The sequence below is a fragment of the Chiloscyllium plagiosum genome, unplaced genomic scaffold (genome assembly GCF_037043375.1).
Source record: "Chiloscyllium plagiosum isolate Xiang-an unplaced genomic scaffold, Cpla_swu_hap1 HiC_scaffold_24, whole genome shotgun sequence".
Lineage (NCBI taxonomy): Eukaryota > Metazoa > Chordata > Chondrichthyes > Orectolobiformes > Hemiscylliidae > Chiloscyllium > Chiloscyllium plagiosum.
In genome coordinates, this window is record NW_028270162.1 from 4978949 (window position 1) to 5002763 (window position 23815).

The following is a 23815-nucleotide window of genomic DNA, read 5'->3' on the forward strand; positions in this document are numbered from 1 at the left end:
AGTAATACCACCAGGCTATTGCCTCCCCTAAACCTGCAGATAATTCTCCTGTAATAACTTATCCAACTCCCTGTTCATAGCCTTGACTCGATGCTCCCCCTCCCCCTCCCTCTGCACCTACTAATTCTATCGGCAGTGTTCCAGCTACTGCATTGAGGTAATTCTTCAAATCTAATCTTTCACAGATGAAATGATCCAAATTGCGAGGAATACATCGATGTCAGAAACATATTGATGCATTGACGAGATATGCATCTTATAGACAAAGTAAAGACCTTTACATGAAGCTCTGAGGATGTCTGCTCAATTGCTGGTGTCTCTCCCGATGGAAGGCATTGTCAGCAAGATGAGGAAGCACATTAAATACACATAAAATCCATCTGTTGAGCCCCCGGCTAAAGGAGACATTTGAACATTAGATGCGACATTCTCAGGTAGCTCTTTAACAGGGTTCTAGTGCTACACAGCAGCAAGCCTGATTTACAGTTCCATTTTATTGCTTTCCTGTTTATCCATTTGCATTTGTTCTGTTGTTTATGAGCAGAGTAAAAGGTGGTTGGATGTGTACTGTGAGGGCTGGGGGTGCAGTGAATACAGATTGACATGAATAGAGAGAGGCAGCAGGGGGTTACAATGGATACAGCACCCCCTCCCTCTGTTGGCACAGTACTTCCCTTACTGCCATTACTCTGTTAACTCCCAGGTTTCACAAGGCAACAAAAAAGCTCTTCAAAATAATCAACAAAGGCTACTGAAGCATTGTTAAAGATCACACAACACCAGGTTATAGTCCAACAGGTTTAATTGGAAGCACACTAGCTTTCGGAGCGTCGCTCCTTCATCAGGTGGACACACATACACACAGATGCGCACACAGACACCCACACACCCTTACAGACACACACACCCACACATGCACCCCCTCACAGACTTAAGACACTCTGCACTCACTACACATATGCACTTTCTCACACTTACAACCCCCAACCCAGACAGACTCACACACACAGACAGACCAAGACCCACATGCACACATATATTTTGTGGGGTGAATTTGTACTTGCAGGGTTACATTGTACTTTGCTCAAAAACTGCATGAATTTATGTAAAACTCCGTTATCTCACTTTTTAGATTAGAATCAATCTAAACGTCATGGCATAGACAGAGAACACAGGGGGCTAACACCTTCAACATATTGTCTAGCTATCACCATTGTTAACAGCTAACCCGAGAATGCAACTTTTTAAAAAAAGGTTTTGTGATTTACACATGAAAGAAGTGAAACTATCATGGTATTCTAACAGATGAAAGGCTTAACAGACAATCAGTTTTTCAATGTATAATTTCAGTTACATCACACTGTAAATTTTTGCTATAAATTCTGTGTTACGATCGAGCCCTCCACTACCACCTGATGAAGGAGCGACGCTCCGAAAGCTAGTGTGCTTCCAATTAAACCTGTTGGACTATAACCTGGTGTTGTGTGATTTTTAACTTTGTACACCCCAGTCCAACACCGGCATCGCCAAATCATGACTACTGGAACATTGACCTTTATAACTAGAGAGCTGGAACATAAACAGGACATTTTCTGCAACCATACAAATCCTTGGCAAGATTGAAGTACTGTGTGTGCTTGTGAGCATTGCAACTTCAAATAGGTGGACAGTAATGGCTTTTGGGAAGCTCTTAGCACAGACCGGGGGAAGGAGTAAGGTGGTATTGCTAGACGATTAACTCAGAGACTGGATTAATACACTGGGGCCTGGGTTCAAATCTCATCAGTGACCACTTGTGGAATTTCAAATCGTTTAATAAAAATCTGGACTTAGCAAAGTTAAAAATCACACAACACCAGGCTATAGTCCAACAGGTTTGATTTGGAAGCACACTAGCTTTCGGAGCGCTGCTCCTTCATCAGGTGGTTGTGCTGGACTATGCAGCGAGTGTTAGTGATGGTAAATGTGAAGCAATTATTGATTGCTGCTCCCTAGTGCTGTTTAAGGAAGGGAATCTACGGTCCTTGCTCTGTGTGGTCTATGTGACACTTCAACTCATTAGAGTCGACTCTTAACCACCCTGAGATATAGTCTAGAAAGCCATAAGGTTCAAGGGGTATTAGGAATGGGCAACAGATCCCACATCTCATGAAAGAAAAATCACAAAAGTGTGACCAGAAGTTAGATTGTGGCGCATACATAAAGTTGCCATAGCTCTAAAATCTCACCAGATAGAGTGAGGTGACAGGAGATGGTTTAACCTGAGGGGGAGAAGTGGGTCCTTCATGATAACCTCAGCCAGTTTGGGTATCAAACCGATATTGTCACTCTGCATGACCATCATCCAACTGAGCTAACCCACACCGCAACAAGTCTGGTATTTTCAGGAGATAGAGTCATGGAGTCATAGAGACGCACAGTACGGAAACAGACCCTTCGGTCCAACTTGTCCATGCCGACCAGATATCCCAACCCAATCTAGCACCAACTGCCAGTACCCGGCCCATATCCCTCCAAACCCTTCCTATTCATATACCCATCCAGATGCCTTTCAAATGTTGAAATTGTACCAGCCTCCACCACTTCCTTTGGCAGCTCATTCCATGCATGTACCAACCCCTTGTATGAAACAGTTGTCCCTTAGGTCTCTATTATATCTTTCCACTCTCACCCTAAACCTATGCCCTCTAGTTCTGGACTCCTCCACCCCAGGGAAAAGACTTTGTCTATTTACCCTATCTATGCCCCTCATGATTTTATAAACCTCTACAAGGTCACCCCTCAGCCTCCAACGCTGCAGGGAAAAAAAACCCAGCCTATTCAACCTCTCCCTATAACTCAAACCCTCCAACCCTGGCAACATCCTTGTAAATATTTTCTTTAATCCTTTCAAGTTTCACAACATCTTTCCAATAGCTAGGAGACCAGAATTGCAATATTCCAACAGTGGCCTAACCAATGTCCTGTACAGCCGCAACATGACCTCCCAACTCCTGTACTCAATACTCTGACCAATAAAGGAAAGCATACCAAACACCTTCTTCACTATCCTATCTACCAGTGGCTCCACTTTCAAGGATTTATGAACCTGCACTCCAAGGTCTCTTTGTTCAGCAACACTCCCTAGGACCTTACCATTAAGTGTATAAGTCCTGCTAAGATTTGCTTTCCCAAAATTCAGCACCTCGCATTTATCTGAATTAAACTCCATCTGCCAGTTCTCAGCCCATTGGCCCATCTGACCAAGATCCTGTTGTAATCTGAGGTAACCCTCTTCGCTGTCCACTACACCTCCAATTTTGGTGTCATCTGCAAACTTACTAACTATACTCTTATGTTCACATCCAAATCATTTATATAAATGACGAAAAGTAGTGGACCCGGTAATGATCCTTGTGGCACACCACTAGTCAGAGGCCTTCAGTCTGAAAAATAACCCTCCACCACCACCCTCTGTCTTCTACCTTTGAGCTAGTTCTGTATCCAAATGGCTAGTTCTCCATGTATTCCATGAGATCTAACCTTGCTAATCAGTCTTCCATGGGGAACACTGTCAACTGCCTTGCTGAAGTCCATATAGATCCTGTCCATTGCTCTGCCCTCATCAATCCTCTGTGTTGCTTCTTCAAAAAACTCAGTAAAGTTTGTGAGACATGATTTCCCACGCACAAAGCCATGTTGACTATCCCTAATCCCTTGCACGTACACGTACATCCTGTCCCTCAGGATTCCCTCCAACAACTTGCCTACCACCGAGGTCAGGTTCACCGGTCTATAGTTCCCTGGCTTGTCTTTACCGCCCTTCTTAAACAGTGGCACCACGTTAGCCAACCTCCAGTCTTCCGGTACCTCACCTGTGACTATCTCTGGAAGATTTAAGAGGTTTAAGGTTTTTGGGATGTTGGAAAGAATTGAGCAAGGTGTGTGTGAGAGAGAGAGAGAGAGAGAGAACCTTTTCATTCAGGGAGGAGTCCAGGAAAGGGGATAGAGTCCAGCTATTCAGGAATTTGCATGGTATAAAGTTGGCACTCTGCCCTAGGAATGCTGTAGATAAAACATTTTAAATTCGAGGCCAGTCGGGTTTTGACAGATAAACATGTTAGAAATATGAATCTTCAGTGGGTGGATGGAATGAAGATATAAATCAGCTGTAAAGGATAGAATAAGGTAGAATGGAAGAATGGCCACCTGCTCTTCCCGTCTTCCTTCATTGTAGGCAGCCAAATTCCTCATTAAAATGTAGAGTTGATCATCTGATGTCCTCATTCAGATCCCAGAACTATTTCAACTCTGCATTTTCCACCAATTCAGCCTCTATATGATCTGCGGATAACCTAGACGAGAGTCAAGAAGGTTGGAGGATTTTATTGAGTAAAGTTTCTGCCCAACATAGAATAGAAACAAGGAGTGCAGTAACATCACCACCCCAACCCATAATCATACAGTCAGCAGGTCAACACCTCAAACAATGTTCTTGCAACTGTATTGAAATCTTTCTTTGCGAGATAATGATACTCCTTGAAATCTACTCATTGTAACAAAAGCAGCAATCACTTTTACAATAGTAAAATTTCCAAGGCAACTCAAACACAGTCTAGCACTGAGTCACATAGTGGGAGATCTGGACAGATGATTGAATTCTGGATCAATGGTGCTGGAAGAGCACAGCAGTTCAGGCAGCATCCGAGGAGCTTCAGCAAAATCGATGTTTCAGGCAAAAGCCCTTCATCAGGAATCAGGAAGAACGCCTCATCTTTCGCCTCGGAACACTTCAACCCCAGGGCATCAATATGGACTTCAACAGTTTCCTCATTTCCTCTTCCCCCACCTCACCCTAGTTCCAAACTTCCAGCTCAGCACTGTCCCCATGACTTGTCCGGACCTATCCTACCTGCCTATCTCCTTTTCCACCTATCCACTCCACCCTACTCCCTGACCTATCACCTTCATCCCCTCCCCCACTCACCTATTGTACTCTATGCTACTCTCTCCCCACCCCCACCCTCCCCTAGCTTATCTCTCCACGCTTCAGGCTCACTGCCTTTATTCCTGATGAAGGGCTTTTGCCCGAAATGTCGATTTCGCTGCTCCTCGGATGCTGCCTGAACTGCTGTGCTCTTCCAGCACCATTGATCCAGAATCAGGTTTCCAGCATCTGCAGTCATTGTTTTTACCTCACAGATGATTAAATGCCTAGTCATAGAGTTGCAGAGTTAAACAGCATGGAAACAGACCCTTTGGAACAACTTATCCAAGCCAATCAGATATCCTAAATTAATCTAGCCCTGTGTGCCGGCAGTTGGTCCATATCCCACTAAACTCTTCCTATTCAGAATTCTGGATTAGTGGTGCTGGAAGAGCACAGCAGTTCAGGCAGCATCCAAGGAGTAGCAAAATCGACATTTCGGGCAAAAGCCCTTCATCAGGAATAAAGGCAGTGAGCCTGAAGCATGGAGAGATAAGCTAGAGGAGGGTGGGGGTGGGGAGAGAGTAGCATAGAGTACAATAGGTGAGTGGGGGAGGGGATGAAGGTGATAGGTCAGGGAGGAGAGGGTGGAGTGGATAGGTGGAAACTGAGATAGGCAGGTAGGACAAGTCCGGACAAGTCATGGGGACAGTGCTGAGCTGGAAGTTTGGAACTAGGGTGAGGTGGGGGAAGGGGAAATGAGGAAACTGTTGAAGTCCACATTGATGCCCTGGGGTTGAAGTGTTCCGAGGCGGAAGATGAGGCGTTCTTCCTCCAGGCGTCTGGTGGTGAGGGAGCGGCGGTGAAGGAGGCCCAGGACCTCCATGTCCCTCCTTCCCAAGATCCACAAGCCTGACCACCCTGGCCAACCCATTGTCTCAGCATGCTCCTGCCCCACTGAACTCATCTCTACCTGCCTCGACACCGTCCTATCCCTCCTAGTCCAGGAACTCCCCACATACGTACGAGACACCACCCACGCCCTCCACCTCCTCCAAGACTTCCGTTTCCCTGGCCCCCAATGCCTCATCTTCACCATGGATATCCAATCCCTCTACACCTCCATCCGCCATAACCAGGGCCTCCAAGCCCTCCGTTTTTTCCTCTCCAGGCGTCCCCAACAGTACCCTTCCACCGACACTCTCATTCGTTTGGCCGAACTGGTCCTCACCCTTAAAAATTTCTCCTTTGAATCCTCCCACTTCCTCCAGACCAAAGGGGTAGCCATGGGCACACGTATGGGCCCCAGCTAAGCCTGTCTCTTTGTTGGCTACGTAGAGCAGTTGATCTTCCGTAATTACACCGGCACCACTCCCCACCTCTTCCTCCGCTACATTGATGACTGCATTGGTGCCACCTCATGCGCCCGCGAGGAGGTTGAGCAATTCATCAACTTCACCAACACATTCCACCCTGACCTTAAATTTACCTGGACCATCTCTGACACCTCCCTCCCCTTCCTGGACCTCTCCATCTCCATTAATGACGACCGACTTGACACTGACATTTTTTACAAACCCACCGACTCCCACACCTACCTGGATTACACCTCTTCCCACCCTACCTCTTGAAAAAATGCCATCCCGTATTCCCAATTCCTCCGCCTCCGCCGTATCTGCTCCCAGGAGGAGCGGTTCCACCATAGAACACACCAGATGGCCTCCTTCTTTAGAGACCGCAATTTCCCTTCCCACGTGGTTAAAGATGCCCTGCAACGCATCTCATCCACATCCCGCACCTCCGCCCTCAGACCCCACCCCCTCCAACCGTAACAAGGACAGAACGCCCCTGGTGCTCACCTTCCACCCTACCAACCTTCGCATAAACCAAATCATCCGCCGACATTTCCGCCACCTCCAAACAGACCCCACCACCAGGGATATATTTCCCTCCCCACCCCTTTCCGCCTTCCGCAAAAACCGTTCCCTCCGTGACTACCTGGTCAGGTCCACGCCCCCCTACAACCCACCCTCCCATCCTGGCACTTTCCCCTGCCACCGCAGGAACTGTAAAACCTGCGCCCACACCTCCTCCCTCACCTCTATCCAAGGCCCTAAAGGAGCCTTCCACATCCATCAACGTTTTACTTGCACATCCACTAATATCATTTATTGTATCCGTTACTTCCGATGCGGTCTCCTCTACATTGGGGAGACTGGGCGCCTCCTAGCAGAGCGCTTTAGGGAACATCTCCGGGACACCCGCACCAATCAACCACACCACCCTGTGACTCAACATTTCAACTCCCCCTCCCACTCTGCTGAGGACATGGAGGTCCTGGGCCTCCTTCACCGCCACTCCTTCACCACCAGACGCCTGGAGGAAGAACGCCTCATCTTCCGCCTCGGAACACTTCAACCCCAGGGCATCAATGTGGACTTCAACAGTTTCCTCATTTCCCCTTCCCCCACCTCACCCTGGTTCCAAACTTCCAGCTCAGTACTGTCCCCATGACTTGTCCGGACTTGTCCGACCTGCCTATCTCCTTTTCCACCTCTCCACTCCACCCTCTCCTCCCTGACCTATCTCCTTCATCCCCTCCCCCACTCACCTATTGTACTCTATGCTACTCTCTCCCCACCCCCACCCTCCTCTAGCTTATCTCTCCACACTCCAGGCTCTCTGCCTTTCTTCCTGATGAAGGGCTTTTGCCCAAAAAGTCGATTTCGAAGCTCCTTGGATGCTGCCTGAACTGCTGTGCTCTTCCAGCACCACTAATCCGGGGTCTGGTTTCCAGCATCTGCAGTCATTGTTTTTACCCCTTCCTATTCAGAAACTCATCCAGATGACTTTTAAATGTTATTATTGTACCAGCCTCCACCACTTCCTCTCAAAGAGGGAGGTTTTAAAGGGAGTTTCTAAAAACAGGAGAGGGAGAAGTGGAGAGATTTGGGCAGGAAATTCCTCAGATTAGGGCACAACACAGCTCAAATCATGGCCACCAACGGCTGAATAATTAAAATCAGGAATGTGCTCAAAGCTGGGATTGGAGGAGCACAGAGATCTCAAATGGCTGTGGGGCTAAGGTTGGTTCTGGAGATGTGGAGGGTGGGGTGGGAAGTGGCAAGGACCTGGAAGATTTGAACAATGAGAATGAGGATGATGTGGGATGATGTGACATCACAGCCAGTTTCAGAAGGTGTTTTTGTCCCTTTCTTGCAGATCCCCAGGAGATGGACCTGTTTGCAGTCGCTGTCCATGAATTTGGTCACGCCATTGGACTGTCCCATTCTTCAGTCAACGAATCCATCATGAGACCTTATTACCAGGGGCCTGTGGGTGATCCCCTCCAATACCATCTTCCTTACGATGACCGGCTCCGGATCTGGCAAATTTATGGTTTGGACTCTAACCTCATGCATTGTTCCTTGATTTTCTCTTGGGACCCAGAAAGTAGTAACAGAGAGTATTGTAATAAAACAGAGAACTGTAGAAGTTGGAGAGCCTAAACAAAAGTAGAAATTATGAAAACAAAGCCTTAGCAGCATCAATGGGGAGAAAGCAGAGTTAATGTTCCCGAGTCTAGTGATTCTCCATCAGAACCAATAGCAGTTAGGAAAACATGGTATTTATGGTGAAGGTGAGGTTGAGGGTTCAGGAGGGAAGGCAGAAGAGATGAGCAGATAGGTAGAGTTGGAGCACATGGAGACCACGAAATGAAACAAGGAGGTATCTGAGGGGCTTATTGATGGTAAGCCAGGACAGAGGCGAAGCTGACTAAGTGATAATGAGAGTTAAGGATAGGAGAGAATAGGTAGGTTGTGCTGAAAGCCACTCATGTTATGATACGACCTGGGTGTGGGGGGATGGGTAAAAAACATGGAAAGATAAGGGTGGGCACGGTGGCTCAGTGGTTAGCACTGAGGACCGGGATTTATTCTAGCCTCGGGCGACTGTCTGGGTGGAGTTTGCACATTCTCCACGTGTCAGTGTGGGTTTCCTCCAGGTGCTCCATTTTCCTCCCACAGACCAAAGATGTGCAGGTTAGGGTGAATTGGCCATGCTAAATTGCCCATAGTGTCCAGGGATGTGCAGGTTAGGTACATTAGTCAGAGGTGAATGTAGAGTAATAAGTTTAGGGAAAAGGGTCTGGTTGAGTTACTCTTTGGAGGGCTGGGGTGGACTTGTTGGGCTGAAGGGCCTGTTTTCACGCTGTAGGGATTCTATGATTCAATGGAATCAGGGTGTAAACTTATTGAACTTGGTGTTGAGTCCTAGAGGCTACAGGGTCCCTAAGGGAAAGGGGAGATGCTGGTCAGCATTACGGAAAGTATTAGTCAATTCAGGTACAAATAGGAAAGGTTGTTTTCAGAAGTAACATTGTTGGGATGCAGTCTCTGAGTAATTTGAGAGTTGACATCTGGTAGGTGTGGCATGTTCCGGGAGAAACAAGCGACTGTGGACCTACCATTCCCAAAGCTCACCCCCCCCTCCCTCCCCACCTTCGGGTTTTCCTCATCCTCATTGTCAGACTGCACCAGGTTTAATTGGAAGCACTAGCTTTCAGATTGCCACTCCATCAGGTGGTTGTGGAGGGTAAGATCATGCTCATAGAATTTTTAACCAAAGGAGTCCAGTGTCATGGCGATGTGATGCAGTAAACAATCTTAGATTAAAACTTTCATCTTTTAGAATACGCTGGTTCTGTTCTTTGATATGTAAATCTAAGAACTTCTTTTAAATTACATTCTCAACATAGCTCAGCTTTTTAAACAATAGGTCTGAAGTCGGTCTGCGTCCCAATGCTGTGTCAGACTAACAAGCCTTTGGTACAGTTTTACTGAGGTTTACGTGGATTCATGCAGTTTTTGAGCAAAATAAAATGTAATTCTGCAAAAACAAATTCACCCCATAAGCTTATATGTGTGTGAATGTAGGAGCGACAGATTGAGTGTTCATGTCAGTGTGTGCATGTGGGTGTGAGCGCATATGATAGAGTGTGTGTGTAAATGTGTGTGTGTGTGTAAGCTTGGTTAAGTGTGTGTGAGGGGTGGAGGTGTGTGCATATGAGAGAGAGGATCTGCATGGTGTGTGAGTATGTAGGGTTGCGTGTGTGTAAGAGTGTATCGTGCAGTGGGGTCACCTGTAGTGTGATGTGAACCCAAGGTCCCATTTGAGGCCATCCCCATGGGTACCGAAGTTGGCTATCAGCCTCTGCTCGGCCACTTTGTGTTGTTGCCTGTTCCAAAGTCCGCCTTGGAAGGTGGTCACACAAAGATCCGAGGTCAAATGTCCAGGCCCACTGAAGTGTTTCCTGACTGGGAGGGAACACTCCTCTGGTGATTGTTGTGCAGTGCCCATTCATCCGTTGCCTGTACCCTCTGTTCGGTTTTGCCAATGTACCATGCCTCAGGGCAGAGTATGAGATAGATAATGTTGGCCGAGTCACCTGAGTACACGCCGCGTACACCTATGTTTAAAATGCTGAGCTATCTTGAGAATGTAATTTAACTGAAGCTCTGCGATTTACATATCAAAGAACAGAAACCAGCAAATCCCATTATAAAAGATGTAAATTTTAATCTAAGATTGTTTACTGTATCATATTCCATGACAGTGGATTCCTTTGGCTATAAATTCTGTGAGCATGATCTTAACCTCCACAACCACCTGATGAAGGAGCGGCGCTCCAAAAGCTAGTGCTTCCAAATAAACCCGTTGGACTATAACCTGGTGTTGTGTGATTTTTAACTTTGTCCACCTGAGTCCAACACTGGCTCCTCCAGGTCATTGTCAGACTGGTGTAGACAGATCCCTGTGATTGGTCAGTAATTCCATCTTGCTGTATCATGTGATGGAAAAGAGTGAACTCAAGGGCTTTTTTTTCAAAGAATTGTTAACGGGATGGCTAGGCCAATATTTATTTGCCCAGAGGGCAATGAGGAGTCAGCCATGTTTCTGTGGGACTGGAGGCACATGTAGGTAAAATAAGAGCAGAAGATTTCCTTAACTGGAGGACATTGGTAGCAATAACTGAATGTTTACATAGCTCTTCATTCCAGATTTTCTTCTGAATTCAAATTTCATCCATCTATCATGGTGGGAGTTGACCCTGTGGCCACCCAGTTCTGAGGAAGGGTCACTCGATCTGAAACGTTAACTCTGATTTCTCTCCACAGATGCTGCCAGACCTGCTGAGCTTTTCCAGCAACTTCTGTTTTCGTGCCCAGAATATTAATCTGGCTGAGTGATATTCCACAATGCCACCACCACCTTCCCCCACTTGGGGGCTGCTATGTTCCTAGCTTAAGATATGCCGGGTTATATGCAGTCTTCAGAACAGAGAGAAAATTATATTTGTCCAACCAGAAACCATCTCGAATCCAGCTATTGCCTGTGACTGCCAGCATTAAATCTCACAATGTGCCTGGACTTAATGTACTCAACTGAGTACTTACACAATGAGATTTATGACTTCTCTGGGCTAATCAATCATTGAGAGAATTTAATAAAAATCAAACTGTCTGGAAGAATGTGTTTGACTTCCAGCTGTGTTCTTGTTGAAAACAGCCTTCACATCTGTCTAACTGTGACCATCTTTAATATTAAAAGCTAAGATTTAAATGTCTCTCTCTATTGCTTTTTCCTGAATTGAGATGAATCCTGACAGTGGAGATTGGTTTCACATCCATCTGCCAGGATACAGATATATCCGTTACCTGCTGAAAGATCATAGGCACAGATCAGGTCCCCGTGGTTACATGCAGGGACAGAGCAGGAGCAGTGGGTCTGGGTTGGATGCTCTTCAGAGGGTTGATGTGGTGTTGATGGGCTGAATGGCCTGCTTCCACACTGTAGGGATTCTGTGATTCTATAATGTCTCACTGAAGACTGAAGGATAATTTGAATTCACGGTGAAAATCAATCTACCCAGCCCCAACCTTTGGGAGTGCAAGATTTTAACTCTTTTAGCCTGACACATGATTCCTGGTCAAAACTGGTGAGAATTATGTCATACTTGGACAGCAGGGGTGGGGAAGTGGGATTGGGATGGGACAAAGTTGGTGAGGTACCTTGTGGGGCGATGGTCGCTGTGATCACGAGTTCCCGGGTGGGGAGGATGAAGGGATTGTCAACGCTGCAAGACAGAGAGTGCAGGATGTGTGGCACCTGAATGAGCCTCCCACTCCTCCAGTCTCCCACCTCGTGGGCTGCACGAACAACAACTGAGACACGAACAACAACAACTTACACTGGCCCAAGGTGCTATGTAGTGGTAGCAAAGCTAGATTTGACTATGAAACAAAAACAGAAATTGCTGGAAAAGCTCAGCAGGTCTGGCAGCACCACTCTAATCTAGACTCTGTGAAGAGAAATCAAAGTTAACATTTTGGATCCGGTGACCCTTCCTCAGAACTGATGGTAGCTAGGAAAATGTTGGTTTACCTGCAGAAGCTAGGGTAGGGGGAGGGGGCAAGGAGTAAACAGTAGGAGGGGATAGAGCCCAAAGGGAGAGAAAAACAGTTGGACAAACAAAAGAATTGATAATGATCTGGCTGGGAGGGTGAATAGCTGTTAATGGAGACTAACAATAGGTAGTGAGCAATGGCAGACTGTGTGATAACTAGGCCTGGGTGTGTGTGGCAGGTGCATGGGAGACTATACACGAGACAAGGTGATGTTGGGGACAGGAGATATAAAAAAAATTGGTCAAAGAGAGTAGGGTTAGAAGGAAGCGAGTTAGAGGGATGGCGATGTGCAGGAACGGAACTCCAGAGGTTGAAGTGTCCAAATTTCTGAACGGCTGACCGATGACACTGAAATGATTAAAAGAATGCTGAGATCTCAGGTGAAAATGGAGGGAGATGGGGGGGGAGAGGGTGGAGAGCTGGATACAGCCACAGAGGGATTTCAAAATTATACAAAGAATGTCAAAACTGAGGCACTGTTTAACCAGGAGCCAGTATCGGTCAGGTTGCACAGAGACCATTGGGTGAATGGCACTGGATGCAAGTGCATAGATAGCAGCAGAGATTTGAATGGCCTCAGGCTTGTGAAGGATAAAATATGGAAGGCCAGTCCGCAGGGTGCTGGAATAATTCTGCAGCAAGGTAATAACTATGTGAATGAGAGATTGGGCAGCTGATGAACTGAGGCAGGATGTTATAGTGGTCTTCATGATGATTGGATTGGGAGACGGAAGCTCAGCAAGGGCTCAATGTGACACCAATGTTGTGAAGAGTCTGGTGGAGCCACAGGCAGTTGCCAGGGAATGGGTTAAGATTGGTGGTGACAGAGTGTGGTTATTGGGCAGGGCTAAAGACAGTGAATATTTGTGCTTATTCAATAAATAAATTAGAAATTTATGGAATTTGTGGAATAAATTAGAAAGAGATTTCATCACCTATGAGGGGCAACTAGATAAAGCAAGGAAGGTGTTCATTGCTAGGCTAATTATAAAAAAATTTAAAACATTTTTACAGAAGAACTACCTCTGTTTCAGCTCCTTCGACTAACTAGACACCGTGGTTATGTTGGAGAGTATTACTGTTGACTTGCTTATTCCTGTTTCGAGTTCAGATCTGTGTGTGTGTGTGTGTGTGTTCATGCGTGTGGGTGTGTGCGAAGTGTGTGTGCCCATTTATGTCCCTTATTGTGAGGTGATAGACACTGACTTTAAAAACAGCTACTAATTGTGGAAGAACAAATTATTCCAAATAGAAACTATTTGTTTCAGTGTGGCACTGAGGGAGTGCCACACTGTCACAGGATCGGTACTGAATGAGCAGCACACTGTCGGAGGGTCAGTACTGACATATTGTCGCACTGTCGGAGGGTCAGTGCTGAGGGAGTGCTGCACTGTCGGAGGGTCAGTGCTGAGGGAGTGCCTCACTGTCGGATGGTCAGTACTGAGTGAGCGCTGCACTATTGGAGGGTCAGTGCTGAGGGAGTGCAGCATTGTCGGAGGGTCAGTGCTGAGGGAGTGCCTCACTGTCGGAGGGTCAGTACTGAGGGAGCACTGCACTACTGGAGGGTCAGTGCTGAGGGAGTGCCGCACTGTCGGAGGATCAATGCAGAGGGAGCGCAGCACTGTTGGAGGGTCAGTGCTGAGGGAGTGCTGCACTATCGGAGGGTCAGTGCTGAGGGAGTGCCTCACTGTTGGAGGGTCAGTGCTGAGGGAGTGCCGCACTGTTGGAGGATCAATGCAGAGGGAGCGCTGCACTGTTGGAGGGTCAGTGCTGAGGGAGTGCTGCACTGTCGGAGGGTTAGTGCTGAGGGAGTGCTGCACTGTCAGAGGGTCAGTGCTGAGGGAGTGCCGCACTGTCAGAGGGTCAGTACTGAGGGAGTGCCGCACTGCCGGAGGGTCAGTGCTGAGGGAGTGCTGCACTGTCGGAGGGTCAGTGCTGAGGGAGTGGGCACTGTCGGAGGGTCAGTGCTGAGGGAGTGCCGCACTGTCGGAGGGTCAGTACTGAGGGAGTGCCGCACTGCCGGAGGGTCAGTGCTGAGGGAGTGCTGCACTGTCGGAGGGTCAGTGCTGAGGGAGCGCTGCACTGCTGGAGGGTCAGTGCTGAGGGAGTGCTGCACTGTCGGAGGGTCAGTGCTGAGGGAGTGCCGCACTGTCGGAGTGTCAGTGCTGAGGGAGTGCCGCACTGTCGGAGGGTCAGTGCTGAGGGAGTGCCGCACTGTCGGAGGGTCAGTGCTGAGGGAGTGCCGCACTGTCGGAGGGTCAGTGCTGAGGGAGTGCTGCACTGTCGGAGGGTCAGTGCTGAGGGAGTGCTGCACTGTCGGAGGGTCAGTGCTGAGGGAGTGCTGCACTGTCGATGGGTCAGTGCTGAGGGAGTGCCACACTGTTGGAGGGTCAGTGCTGAGGGAGTGGGCACTGTCGGAGGGTCAGTACTGAGGGAGTGCCACACTGTCGGAGGGTCAGTACTGAGGGAGTGGGCACTGTCGGAGGGTCAGTGCTGAGGGAGTGAGCACTGTCGGAGGGTCAGTGCTGAGGGAGCGCTGGACGTCATTCAGTGGGGCATGAACTGATAGCTCCCTCAAATACAATCAAATCCTGTGAAGGCTTCACAAAAGTTTGAAGTGTATTCCAAACAATGAGAGAAGACACATGTTCTATTAAATTGAGGTCATTCAGCCCTCAGAAGAGCGTCTTTCTTCAAGTTGCTCTCTGATGCCACACTCCGAGCTGATAATGAAAGCTGAAGCAGTACCCTGGGTATAAAAGAATAAATGGGATAGTCGATGAACTGGAAAGAATGTTGCTAATTAGAAATGTCACCCGTTGATTTAATACATATGCAGAGTACAGAAGGCTACTTAGATCTAGATGATGAGATACCAATGGCCTTGACAAAGAGCCTGAAAAATTGCAGTTATAGCTTTCTGCAGTTCCAGACAGCTCTGAACCATTCACATTAACCTCGTGATACCAAAGGGGATAAAATAAAAGCCTGTTTGGAGAGATTTTACAAGACTGCACTATCAAATTTGATTTGCTCTTTGGTTAATCAGGTTTAGTCAGGACCGTGCTTGTCTGTTTTGTTTATTTGAAGTGGTGTTTTAATTTTTGTCTTTCTCCAGGTGTCAGGGAGCTGCTGTTCCCCACCAGCCAAGTTCCACTGGATAATTCATCCTGGAACCCAGTGTTGCCAATTCCTGCAGACTCATGGCCGACTGCTCCGTGAGTACTGCTTATTCAAGCCATCACTTTCACCAACCCCCCCTCCCAGCTCCCCCATCTCTCTCTCCATCCCCTCACACCCCAGCTCAGCAGTCAGCTTCACTACAAGGCAAGAAACATTACATTTTGAGGGACCACCTTTTTTTTTAATGTTTTCATCTTCCACTCATCAGGACAATTTGCAAGAATACTGTGATGGGGAGAAACCTCTTCACCCAGAGAGTTGGGAACCCGTGCAATTCACTGCCATGGAACATGATTGGAACCAAAACATTGTGTGTTTTTAAGAAGGACGCAGATACAGGTCCTGTAGCTAAGGGGATCAAGGGATCCCCTCAGGCGACTGACTGTGTGGAACATAGAACATAGAAGAATACAGCGCAGTACAGGCCCTTTGGCCCTCGATGTTGCGCCGATCCAAGCCCACCTAACCTATACTAACCCACTATCCTCCATATACCTATCCAATGCCCGCTTAAATGCCCATAAAGAGGGAGAGTCCACCACTGCTACTGGCAGGGCATTCCATGAACTTACAACTCGCTGAGTGAAGAACCTACCCCTAACTTCAGTCCTATATCTACCCCCCCTTAATTTAAAGCTATGCCCCCTTGTAATACCCGACTCCATACGCGGGAAAAGGTTCACACTGTCAACCCTATCTAACCCCCTAATCATCTTGTACACCTCAATCAAGTCACCCCTAAACCTTCTTTTCTCTAATGAAAACAGCCCCAAGTGTCTCAGTCTTTCCTCATACGATCTTCCTTCCATACCAGGCAACATCCTGGTAAACCTCCTCTGCACCCGTTCCAGTGTCTCCACATCCTTCCTATAGTATGGTGACCAAAACTGCACACAATATTCCAGATGCGGCCGCACCAGAGTCTTATACAACTGCATCATGACCTCAGGACTCCGGAACTCAATTCCTCTACCAATAAAAGCCAGTACGCCATATGCCTTCCTCACCGCACTATTTACCTGGGTGGCAACTTTCAGAGATCTGTGTACATGGACACCAAGATCCCTCTGCTCATCCACACTACCAAGTATCCGACCATTAGCCCAGTACCCCATCTTTTTGTTATTCTTCCCAAAGTGAATCACCTCACACTTAGCTACATTGAATTCCATTTGCCACCTTTCTGCCCAGCTCTGCAGCTTCTCTATATCCTGCTGTAACCTGCCACATCCTTCCTCACTGTCCACAACTCCTCCGACTTTCGTATCATTTTCGTATCGTTTGCACGTTCTCCCTGTGTCTGTGTGGGTTTCCTCCAGGTGCTCCGGTTTCCTCCCACAGTCCAAAGATGTGCAGGTCAGGTGAATTGGCCATGCTAAATTGCCCGTAGTGTTAGGTAAAGGGTAAATGTAGGGGTATGGGTGCGTTACGCTTCGGTGGGTCGGTGTGGACTTGTTTGGCCGAAGGGCCTGTTTCCACACTGTAATGTAATCTGTAATCTGTAATCAGATTCTAATCTGTAAAGGGATGTGGGGGGAGGGTGGGATTAGGGTATTGAGCTCAATGATCAGATTGAAGGGAGGACAGGATCGAGGGGCTGAATGGCCTGCTCCTCTCTTCAATGTTTCTGTGTAATTCATGTGAAAAGCCGACATTTATACTAATAGCTGCCACCTCCATACATTAAGTTGCCAGTAACGTTCAAATTGATTCTAGTTGTCAGGGTATCACTGCATTAGGAGTGCGTTTTCACCCTCTGTCTATCTCATCCCAGACTCGATAGGTAGCTGAAAAAAAAATGGCTGAATTGAATTTATTGTCACCTGTACCGAGGCACAGTGAAAAGCTTTGTTTTTTGAGCACTACAGCTTATATATTGTCAGATGTTTTGAGTCTATTGTTGCCATCAAAACAATGAGGTTTAATGAGAACGAACAGAGTGTATCCTGTTCAGGAACTTTCTGTCCTTTGACAATATTAATCCCAAGGTGCTGATTTCAAATGGCCCCGCTCCATCAATGCTTTCTAATTGCACGGCCTGCAAACTGATGTCAATAATATCTGCCAAAAATGGCTGTACGTTTCCTCAATGGATTGGAAAGAATGTAGGCAATGCTGGCTAGGCCTACATTTATTGCCTTTCCCCAGTTCCCTTGAGAAGGTGATGGTTGAAATAACTCCACAGGAACCTGTATCCAGTCACCAAGTCCCCCTTTATTAACATGTGGAGAGTCCTGATCCAGTTCCCTCGGTGCCAGTTCTCACAGGGAACAGAACCCCTGACACTATTGTTTATATCTGTCAGCCAGGGCTCCTGATTGGACCATGTTAACAGCCCCAATCAGGGAACTCCTACTCTATGAGGTCCACCTGGCTGACCCCATTACAAACACTACTTCCCTCCCCCTCTGAGACCGAGGATGTGGGCTGCTCTTTCTCTTGTAACTCCTCCCAGGGTGTGTCAGCACTGGGTCAGGCTCCCCTTTCACCCAGAGCATCTCGGAAAATATTCATCCTCTTCTTCAGCTGACAAATGCGTCAAGGCAGTGACATCCCCCGTGTCCATCTCAGATTCCGAGGTATCTACCGTGCTCGATGGAGAGGGAAAGCCCACGGGTTCAGGGACAGTCGGAAAGGCTGTCAAGGGGCCGGGCACGTTCTGCTCCTGCACCATTTGTGAGTTTGCAGCTTTCATGTGGTCTCCGTATTCGTTCAGGATTATCACACCAACCCGAACTTTCTACATCACTGGCCCTGACCTTCCGTTGACCATGCCTCTTACCCATACAGGGCCATTCCTGTAGCACCCTAATCATCATCTCCTAAAGTTAACTGTCTCTCTCTCTCTCTCTGTCAGCGGAGTCTTGTGTCTGACATTCGTGTTCCTGATGCTGTTTCACCCTCCCCTGCCCCAGGTCTGCGAAGATCAGGTTTAACCTGATTCTCCCAGTTAGTAACTCTGCTGGAGCTCTCCCTGTAGTTACATGAGTGTGGTCTGATAATCAAATAGTGACCAGGATGGCTTGGTATCTGGTGGAGTTTTCAGCTGTTTCTTTAATGAAAACAACAAATGTTGGATAAACCAGCAGGTCAGACAGCATCCATTCTTCTTCATCCGAGTCATCTAGACTTGAAACATTAGCTTCCTCTCTCTCTATGGATGTTGTCTGACTCACTGTAATCTCCAGAATCTGCAGTAACTTGCTGTTTCTTTAAGCCTGCCTTCAAAGTTTGGACTGCTCTTCCAGCAGTTCTGGGAGTCCATTTATTGCAAAAGATGCACACATTTTTTTCTGTTGTAATTCCCATGTTTGATGAATGGACTCTGTGCACATCCGGCCACTTTAAGTGGGGGTCCACAGTGACGAAGAACATCAAGCCCGTGAAAGGACCAGCATGATTATGTGTAACTGCATCCAGCATTTACTTGGCCATTCCCACAAATGTGGGGAAGTTGCTGGTGGTACCTTTTGTCCTTGTTGGCACCCTGGGCACTGTCCCACCAATGCAGCTATGTCTGTATCCAATCCTGGCCACCAGACATAACATCTCACCCACATTTTCATTTTGGAAACCCCTGGATAACCCTGGTTGAGTTCAGCCAATATCTGGTAGTGACCCATGCTCAGGGCAATCACTCTTACTCCCCATAATAATATGTCATCCTCTACTGCAATCTGGTCTCTCCAGGTCCAGAACAGGTCTCAGTTGCCTCCTGGTCAATATGCAAGGTTGCCTTGGATCATTTAATATCCTAAGCCTTTCCTGAAAAACGTAAGTGTATTTAGTTAGGACTTCACTCAGGCAGCCATTTTCTAATCAGAAAATGTTAAGCCACTGTAGATGAATCTTTCTGAAGCGATTTCATCCAATCAAGCTCAGGCCTGAGTCTTTTACTATCGTCAGTGGGAACTGAGCCAGCTGCTTCTCATTAGAGACCAGAACCACAGTTGTACCCCTAATCTGTAAAGGTTCCCTGGTATGGGTTCTCAGTCTAGCTGAGGTCTTGCACAAATTTAAGGATTGGAGTCCAGAGCGAATTTTGTTACAGACTGGTTCTGTGATCACTGAAACAGCTGCACCGGGATCAACCTCCAATAGAGCTGGGTGACAATTTAACCAGGATATTGTAAGCAATTTAACTTCTAAACCAAATGTAGGTTGACTTCCCAGGGTGTGCTCTCTCACGGATACTGGTCTATGAGTCCTCTTTCCCCATTTAGGTCCAGTGAGACTGCCTTGCTGTTTTGATTCCATAAACCGGCAGCAACTACACTGGTTTGCTGGCCCAGATCCTGAAGAAACGAGTTAACCGTTTGACCGAGGCTTGGTTTTGTTTTGGGGTTTTGCTGTGGGCTGATCTAGAGTCCCTCTGTCCAGGATATACCCGAGTGAGGCGACGCAATTGCCTTCACTCAAGCGGTGTTCCCCAAGCTCGGTCGGACTGGTGAGGGTGTCGACTTCCATCAGCGTAGCCTGAAACTCATATGCTCCACTTGCTGCATTTTCCAAAGATGAAGCCAGTTGTAGTGCCTGTTTTGACATCCAGTTAGGCCTCAGTTGGTAGGTGCTTTTACATGGTTACATCATTAATCTCACATACCAATCAGTCTCCCAGCATCTCATGAAGAGTTAAACCAAAGTCACATGCCTCTGTCAGTCACTCTTAACCTCATAAAAATCCTGACATGGATTCCCCTGGTTCTCAAACTGCTGAGTAAAACAGATAATGTCTCTGAATTAGAGGAGGCTTGGGGTCATAATATTCCTTAACTAAATATGTCAACTTTTGAAAGGTTTTAGTATCTGGTGCCTTAGGGAACAATAGGCTCCTAATAACTGAAAAAGCTGTGGGTCCACATGCAGTCACAAGAATTACTCATTACTTTTCATCTGCCCCAATGTCATTTGCCTGGAAACAAATAAGGCATTCTTTCCATACACTGGGCCCAGTCTTCGATGGCAGGTTTGAATGAGTCAAGCTTCCCAAATAACGGCATGATGCCAGAAATGCTTATCCCAACTCAAAGACAACTGTTGTGAGTGAATTTTTTTCAGGAACATGCTTTTCTCTCTTTGCCACCGAGGTCCACACAGGTCAGATTCTCATCATTGAGTCCCCCTTTATTTACATATGGAGAGCCCTTGACACTGATCCAGCTCCCGGGGTCAAGGTTAGAGTGGTGCTGGAAAAGCACAATAAGTGCTGTCAAATAGCTATTTATATAACAACCTTCGTTTATTTTGTGTTAATTAAGTAAATCTTAGTTACTTTTCACCTGGTGAAAACCATGAAGGCACATGGTTTAGCAGCCAGGGTGAATGCGATCAGGGTCATGTTTCAGAATCAACACGTGACCCTGTTGGGTCATTCTAAAGTACGAAGGGGGCAGGGGTGTGATCAGGAATACCACTGCCTCTCAATTTCTGCCCAATTTGGTCATGGGTGAGAAAGCTTGTTGGTTACCTTCCTGCCCCACAGTCAACTCGAGCCTCTAGGTGGGAAATCAACATCCAATGAAGGGCATCATTCTGCTGCTGCTAGTTTTCACTCACTGGCTAGTGAATCGGGAACCTGTAAAGCAAATACATACAGGGCACCACCCCTCACCCATTCAAACTCCTCGGATACCCCACTGTCTCACACACAATAGGAAATGGAAAGGAATCTTCATTCAGTTGAGTGAATGAGCCCCAGCTTTCAGTCAGCCATCTCTCCACAGAAATCCTCAATCTCTATTTTATTAATGCCTCCAAATTTCCTTCCTGGGGCTTTTGTGCCAACCAACATCCTAGAGATTATTCTTCAATTCTTGGAGATTACAGAGCAATCTGCAGGATTCGCAATCCCCTAGCCCCCAAAGCCTGCCCACCTACACTGGTGAGTGTTTCCCCACATTTGCCATTGGAATGAAAAGTGGATGGATTGAGGAGTTCTTGAGTATGAAGAAAGCTGTGTCGCTGACCTTGCTGCCTTTCCTTTGAAGGTCTCGACCGGATGTTCCTGACAGATGTAACACTAACTTTGATGCTGTGGCTCAGATCAGGGGAGAAGCTTTCTTCTTTAAAGGTAAAGACTGGAATTCTGCTTTTATTTCATTTTGATGCAAGATTGTATGAGCTATTTTGACACATAAATTCTAACCTACACCGTACCAACAAGTTCTGAGAACTGAACTCATCACCTCTTTCTGTGGTGGTGGTTAATATTCCCCTCTCCTTCCCCTGCTACCTGCGTTAAATCTACTGTGTACAGCTTGACTCAGAACCCGCATCAAGCACTGTGTCTACTTCTGGTCAATCCCCACATTGAGCACTGTGTCTATTTCCACTGACTGAAACAGGAGGGTGATGTTGAAATTGCAGAATGTGCCACAGTGAGAGGAACGAACTGTCACAAGACGAGTAAATAATGAGAACTGGAGAAAACTGGGCTCGTCAGAAGGGACTTTGTGGAGTTTGAGCCAATATTCAACAGGCAGAAAAATGTAACTTTATTCTCATCTCCAAATACACTCATGGCAAGGGATTCAGAGGAAATGAGTTAGAACTGGCAAAAATAAAGTATAAACACTTAAGTTACACAAAGAATGAATCAGCACGTAGCAGCAAAAATGTTGAAACAATTACTGGAACAGTCAGTGGCAATGGTGGAGAGGGAGACACTTATTTTTGCCTGAACTTAGCATTGCTGTCTCACAGTGTGATATCTCATTGTGTCTGAGCTCGTTACCAACCCATTGAATCACGTCATTTGCAGTTGGAACATAGTGATGCCTTATTCACAAATGTCCGGGGCAAGACCTGCATCCAACACTGCATTCTGTTAGTTCTCAGGTATAATTTACTCTTTACAAACCTGTGAGCGCAGGCAGCTGCCTCCAATGTCCTTGTCTATTTATGTGAATGTTTACAGTGGTGGAGTGGACTGTGTGACAATGAGGTATTCAAATCGCAATGCTATACAATTACCAGCACAGGCTGGAAATGCAGATTGACCTGAAGGATACACTAGAACTGGGCAGTCAGTCAGTCTGTTTCCTGCTAAGACAGCTGAAGGATTATTTGTGCATAAGACTGAAATAAAATGAATCTTGGCTCCATTCAACCATGCAGCCTCCAGAAAGAAATTATAAATGTGATGCATGTCTCGCTCATTTAATTTTTTAATTTTCCACCTTCGTCAATTCATAGCATCCAAGAAGAAAGACCAGTCAGTCCATTGTCCTGGTACTGGCTCTCTATAACAACCGTCCAATTCCTCATACACCAGGATTGTTTTTCTCTTCAAATTATTATAAAATTCCTTTCTGAACGCTCCTGTTTATGTCACCCTGAGTAGCAGAATGTTCCAGATCACAACAATTCGTTGCAAGAGAAACCTGTTTCCTCTTTTATCTAACTTTTCCCAGGTTACTGAGGGAAGCGAGAGAGGAAATAGCTGGGGCCTTAATAGATATCTTTGCAGCATCCTTGAAAATGGGAGAGGTCCCAGAGGACTGGAGAATTGATAATGTCCCCTTGTTTAAGAAGGATAGCAGGGATAATCCAGGTAATTACAGACTTGTGAGCCTGACATCAGTGGTAGGGAAGCTAGTAGAGAAGATACTGAGGGACAGGATCTATTCCATTTGGAAGAAAATGGGCTTATCAGTGAAAGGTAGCATGGTTTTGTGGAGGGAAGGTCATGTCTTAGAAATCTAATAGAATTCTTTGAAGAGGTGACAAAGTTATTGATGAGGGAAGGGATGTAGTTGTCATATACATGGACTTCAGTAAGGCATTTGATAAAGTTCCCCATGGTAGGCTGTTGAAGAAGATGAAGTTGCATGGGGTCCAGGGTGTTCTAACTAGATGGATAGAGAACTGACTGGGCAGCAGGAGACAGAGAGTAGTAGTGGAAGGGAGCTTCTCAAAATGGAGACCTGTGACCAGTGGTGTCCCACAGGGATCTGTGCTGGGACCGCTGTTGGTTGTAATATACGTAACTGATCTGGAGGAAGATAGAGGTGGTCTGATTAGCAAGTTTGCAGATGACACTAAGATTGATGGAGTAGCAGATAGTGAAGGGGACTGTCAGAGAATACAGCAGAATATCGATAGATTGGAGAGTTGGGTAGAGAAATGGCAGATGGAGTTCAATCTGGACAAATGCGAGGTGATGCATTTTTCAAGAGTGAACTATACAGTAAATGGAAAGGTCCTGTGGAAAATTGATGTACAGAGAGATCTGGGTGTTCAGGTCCATTGTTCCCTG

The 23815-nt window shown here is 46.7% G+C and overlaps 1 protein-coding gene across 2 annotated transcripts in view; it reads left to right on the forward strand.

Moving 5' to 3' along the window:
* mmp17a (matrix metallopeptidase 17a) overlaps positions 1–23815 on the forward strand; it is a 110731-nt gene that overhangs the window by 57309 nt on the left and 29607 nt on the right. For both annotated transcript variants that reach the window (XM_087999857.1, XM_087999858.1), the window contains exons 5-7: positions 8129–8305; positions 15494–15593; positions 21546–21628. In XM_087999857.1, the coding sequence (XP_087855983.1) occupies positions 8129–8305; positions 15494–15593; positions 21546–21628 (360 nt within the window). The remainder of the gene's footprint in view (positions 1–8128; positions 8306–15493; positions 15594–21545; positions 21629–23815) is intronic.